Source organism: Corvus brachyrhynchos, unplaced genomic scaffold (genome assembly GCF_000691975.1).
Source record: "Corvus brachyrhynchos isolate BGI_N302 unplaced genomic scaffold, ASM69197v1 scaffold79, whole genome shotgun sequence".
Taxonomy (NCBI): domain Eukaryota; kingdom Metazoa; phylum Chordata; class Aves; order Passeriformes; family Corvidae; genus Corvus; species Corvus brachyrhynchos.
This window is the reverse complement of record NW_008240023.1, coordinates 199,973-205,618: the sequence shown is the minus strand read 5'-3', so window position 1 is coordinate 205,618 and position 5,646 is coordinate 199,973. Positions and strand designations below refer to the sequence as shown.

At 59.5% G+C, this 5,646-nt stretch overlaps 1 protein-coding gene across 1 annotated transcript in view; it reads left to right on the top strand.

The window, feature by feature from the left end:
* The window catches only part of COL18A1 (collagen type XVIII alpha 1 chain), a 25,589-nt gene that overhangs the window by 2,416 nt on the left and 17,527 nt on the right, over window positions 1–5,646 (top strand). Inside the window, exon 2 of the mRNA XM_017743356.1 lies at window positions 2,859–3,403. Within this exon, the coding sequence (XP_017598845.1) occupies window positions 2,859–3,403 (545 nt within the window). The remainder of the gene's footprint in view (window positions 1–2,858; window positions 3,404–5,646) is intronic.

The window sequence follows — 5,646 nt, the reverse complement described above, 5'->3', positions numbered from 1 at the left end:
TGGTCTCCTGCAGGGTCCCCTCGGTGTCAAAGAGGCTCTGTTCGCGGGGGGATGCACTGGGATCACGGCGGTGCTCGGAGAGGAGGCACGATCCCATCTGGGACTGCTCGCATGGGCGGGGTCGGGAGTGGGTGGGGAGTGTGGGGGCTGTGCTGCACCCCAGGGAGTGCTGGGGGTCCCCTGAACCCCACACTGGGCTCAGGTCAGCCAGGAAGGGCATGGCAGAGCGGGAAGGTGGCTTGGGGCGTCCTGGGGACGTTTCCGATGGTGGAATCGCTGCGTCCAGAGACATCCCCACAGCCGTCCCGTGCCAGCACCAAACCCACTGCGGGCCCCCCCATCCCTCCGTCCTCCACGATGGGTGCTGCCAGTTTGCCACGGGGATGATGGGCTGCGATATTTGGGCTCTGGATGCCCTTTGGAAAAGGCAGGCGTGGCCTGAAAGGTTTGGGGATGAGAAGGGGCACTTGGCTTTTGTAGGGGAGCAGGCATTTGAAGGGGTCTCCCCTTACCGCTCTGCTCCCCAGTCCCCATCCAGCCTCTGTCATGCAGGAGAAAAGTCCATTTGCTTTGGGAAGTGCTGGTACCCAGCTCCCACCCCAGACTGGGGGCGAGTGGCGTGTTTGAGGAGGAGGGCAACTCCCAGAGCCGGCTGGAGCTCCAAGGGGAGAATGGTTGGAAATTGCCCTGCTAACAAAAGCCTCTTTCAGTGTGTCCCCATCATCCTGAGCCCCGGGGGGGGACACAATGACTTGTCTGGCTGCAGGAATTGCAGCACTGGCTATTACACCCCTGTAGACCCCCGGGAGGAAGCTCTGGTTTCCTTTTCCCTTAAAGCTGCTGCGAATTTGGCTTCCTCCAACCGCAGATAAGCGCAATGCCTGCATCCTGGCATTTGCAGTTGGAGCGAGCTCATGAGGTGCTGAGCGTGGTGTGACTCAAGGGTGAGTGACAGGCTGAGAGTCTGGGGGAGCCCCGCTCGCTCACCCCATCCTTTTTGGTGTAGGACTGTGCACAGCTGGGAGTGAAAGGGTGCTGGGCTCCAAGGTCCACAAGTTCTCCTCTGAGCAGACTGGGGATGCCCTGTGGGGAAGCCTGACCCCAGTGCAGGGCAGGTGAAGGGGCTAGAACTGGTGGAAGACCCGGAGGGAGATTTTCTTCCAGCCACGTGCTCAGTTTTGGGGCGCCAAGGCTGGGGGGGACTGAGGGCTTGGGGAGCATGGTGGACACAGAGCAGTTTCAGAGCCAGAGTTTCAGAGGATCAGTGGGTCTGGCTCTGGCAGAGCGAAAATTTGCCCCCACCTTTAGTTGGTGGCACTTCTAATGTCCCCACTGCTAGGTCCCTGTCATGGGGCTGGCGCTGGCACTGGGGCTTGGCAGCGGAGGCAGCCTGGGAATGCTCCATGTCCCCCAGGCTTTGGAAGAGGCACCCAGGTTTTCATCACCATCCCAAGAGACGTGTTTTCCTTTCGGGCTGGGCAAGGCTGGGCCCATTCCTTCTTTCTCTTTTCCGTTTTTTTTTTGAAGAGCTCTGGAGGACAATGCCGGGCTGCAGAGCTGGGTGGAAGTTCCTGGCTGATCCTCCTCCAGGATCAGCCCAGGATACCTCAGGATACACCTCTGCTTCCCCCCACTCCCCATTGCTCACATGAAAACCAGGGATGGAACTGGGGACACTGAATTGTGTCAGCTGCTGCGCCTGACTTGATTCCGTTTTTTTTTTGAAGAGCTCTGGAGGACAATGCCGGGCTGCAGAGCTGGGTGGAAGTTCCTGGCTGATCCTCCTCCAGGATCAGCCCAGGATACCTCAGGATACACCTCTGCTTCCCCCCACTCCCCATTGCTCACATGAAAACCAGGGATGGAACTGGGGACACTGAATTGTGTCAGCTGCTGCTCCTGACTCGGGATCGGGACAAAAATTAGCACTGAGCATGTGTTCCCAGTGCAGATCCCTCGGCAGTTTCGGAGCCAGGGTGGTTGGGTTTCCTCCCTCCCAGGAAAGGAGAGGTTAAAAAGCACCGGGCGTGCTCACTCCCATGGAGCTGGCACCGGCCCCGCGCGGTTGACATAGGAGAGGAGGAATCCAGCGCCCGGTGTGTGGGCGATGAGGATGTGCTGGCTGCCAGAACAACGGGAGCTGGCGGACACAGCGCCGGCTCGCCCCGACCAGATGTTCAGCTGCGCCGGGTAGAGGGACGGTCTCCAGCAGAACTTCCCTAATTCCCTAATTCTCAACAGGAGTTGGGAAAGGAGGCGACCTCCAAATTGAGAGCATCTGGGAAGCTGAGCTGGCTTGAGACGCGTTCCCAGGGTGTTGCGAGGGGATGGCTCTGATTTATTCCCAGCTGGGGTGACCGTAGGATCTTGTCCTGGGATGACGCGAGGGGTCACCGTGATCCCAGAATGAGTGTGGATGCAACACGCTTCCCTGGGGCTCCATGGTGGCTCAGCATCCTGGTGTTCCAGCAGCATCCCCCTACCGTGGACAAGACCCCTTTGGTGTTATCCCATCCCAGGGAATCTGAGCAGCCTGGTCTAGTGCATTGTGTCCTTGCCCATGGCAGGGGGATTGGAATGAGATGATCTCTAAGGTCCCTTCCCACCCAAGTCATGCTGTGATTCTGTGATGGAGGCCCAGCAGCTGGGAATGGGGGGCATTTTGGGAGACTCATCCGAAAGGTGTGCTGGGAGCAGCTCAAGGTTTCTGCCTTGGCCAATGCACAAACGCTGGGAAGGGTGAGCAAAGGGAGCCACTGAAGGGTGGGGTGTTTGGGAGGCACGGGCAGGGGTGTCCTTGCTGAGTGACCATCCTTGCCTGGCTGGCTGAGACCATCCCCTGTCCTTCGTCCCTGCAGAGAGCCTGAATGCCGGGGTCAGCCTGCTGGAGCTGATCGGGGCCCCGCCGACGGAGGAGATCCACAGAATTTACGGCCCCGACAACAACCCTGGCTACGTCTTCGGTCCCAATGCCAACACGGGCCAGGTGGCCCGGTACCACCTGCCGAGCCCTTTCTACCGGGACTTCTCGCTGCTGTTCCACATCCAGCCCACCACGCCCCGGGCCGGCGTGCTCTTTGCCGTCACGGACTCCTCGCAGAGCATCATCTACGTGGGCGTCAAGCTCTCGGAGCTGCGGGCGGGCCAGCAGCAGATCATCTTCTACTACACGGAGCCGGGCTCGCCCAGCTCCTACCCGGCCGCCACCTTCACCGTGCCCACCCTGCTCAACCAGTGGACGCGCTTCGCCATCAGCGTGGAGGAGGAGGAGGTCGTCCTGTACCTGGACTGCGAGGAGCACGAGCGCGTCCACTTCGAGCGCTCCCCGGATGAGATGGAGCTGGAAGAGGGCTCCGGGCTCTTTGTCGCTCAGGCTGGAGGGGCTGACCCGGATAAATACCAGGTAAGAGCTTGGGTCACCCCGAGGAGTGTCTCCCCGAAGCCTGGAGAGATGTGACACCGCCCATGCCCAGAAGACAACCAGCTCCATGTGTGTCCCTGGGGAAGGGGACACCAGAGGTGGAGGGGAAGGTGGCTTGAGATGCCACCGATTTAATGTCTTGGGGCTCACCAAGGCAAAGCTCTCAAGCTGGGCTGGCAGGAGGATGTGGGGTTGCCCTGCAGCTCCCACCATTGCCTTTTCCCAGTGAACACGCAGAGCCTCTTCAGATCTCCCCATTGCTTAAAATACCCAGCTCCTTTGGTGGAGGAGCTGGTTTGGCTGGCAAAATATCTCTCTTAGATGGAAAAAATGCTTGGGTTGGAGCATATCTTTGCTGGCTGATGTTGGGCGCTATCTCCAGGAAGACTTTGGAGAGTGAGGAAGGATGTGATAGCTCAGCCCGTGCTTTGAGCAGGACTCGTGTTCCAGATAAGGTTTGTGGAAAGTGTGGGGAAAATGCCCAGCTGACATGGAAATCCCCTGCAGGACTTGAGGAAAGGAATGTTCAGGTTTATCCTGGGCTGAGCAGGACTTGCCCAGCAACAGAGGCTCTGCTGAGGGGAGCGATGTTTTTCCCGTGGAGTTCTGCAGAGCACGTTTCTGAGCTTAAACATCATCCTGACCATGCTGCCACATTCCCACTGGAATGGCTTTGGGCAGGGAAAGCTCTCCCAGGAAGGGGTTAATCATTGCTGGGCTACAAACTGCTTTGCACTGGGATTCGCCTTGGTCCCTTGAAGAATAACTCTTTGCTCTTGAAGAGCAATTTCTTTGCTCTTGAACATGCTGGGAGGGCCAGGTCACGGCTGTGGAGGAGCTCCTGTCCCCAGCTGGAGGGGTTTGGCACCACGTGGAGGGCACGGCAACCGCCTGGAGCAGAGCAGACCCTTCTAGCAGGTGATGCTCCCCAGCTTGCCAAGCCGTGATCCCACTGCCCGCCCCCGGTTTTCCCGTGGGGAGTAGTGGCCGTGGAGGGAAGGAGGCCTTGGCTGGGTGAGAGGGGAGCGGCATCTGACCGCCTCGTGGTGTTTCCATCACTGTCCAGCCCTGCCTCGCGTTATCTGGAACTAACGGGGCTGCAAGCGGATTAAAACCTGGCCCTGGGTCAAGCCCCAGGATGAACTTGCTGGGAGGCAGCTGGAGGGGTGTCCTGGCACCTCTGCTCCTTCCTGAGTTGCCTCCATGGCCGTGGCAGGACACCTGGAGGGGCAAAGCCTGCGGGTGATGCAGGAGCCCCTGGGACAACTCAAGGGGGCAAGTGGGGTGTCAGCTGGGGCCTGGCAGGAGGGCTTGTTTGCAGCTGGGTGTGGCACCTGGGGACCACCTGGCTTGGTGGGGGACCTGGCAGTGCTGGGTTAATGGTTGGACTCGATGGTCCTAAAGGGCTTTTCCAGCCTCAGTGATTCCATGATTCCATGGATTCACTGTCAGATCTGTGGTGCTGCTGCCCTCTTTATCGGCACAAAGAGGCTGCAAAGTGGCCCATAACCATCCCTCGTGGCACTGCCTCGCTTCGGGGCTTGGGACTGGCTCTCCATGGTTCTCCAATGCCTCTGGAAAGCCCCAGGTTTCAACCTTGCAGCCTCTGCCCAGCACCACCAGCACGGCCGGACAAGCCACGTGCCAGAGCTGGCACCACGTGGGCTGAGCAGAGGTAGCGGCCAGGACCCGGCCAGACACCCAACAGAGCTTTTACAGGGATCTTTTGGCTGTGCTCCTTGTTTCCCCTCTCCCCAGGGCTCCCTGGCCACAGCTGGCTGCCCTGCCCCACACAAGGACAGCTGGCAGGTCCTGCAGCCCACGTGTTGTATTTCCTGGGATAATCTGCACTTCCCTACTATTTATTTGTGTTTCGCAAGCACCGTGTGCATCCAGGCCACTTGTTTATACAAGAAACCACCACAAATCCCTTCTTAAGGATGCTGCCTCCAGGCAAACCCTGGTAGCATCCTGGCCTCAACAGGAGAGGGCGTGTGGGTACCAGCCTGAACCCCACGGCTCCCACTGCAAGCGGGCTCACCCAGCACATCCCAGAGCCCAGGCTGGGTCCCGCTGCAGGGTGGGACACGGGGATGCTGTTGGGGTGGGAGTCTGCCGAGCTGGGATGCTGCCCATCTGTCTGATCCCAGTGGGGAGGAGCAGGGGACCACGCTGGAAAGCGAGCTCAGAGAGAGGAGATACCTCCCCCTCGGTGTCTCTTCCTT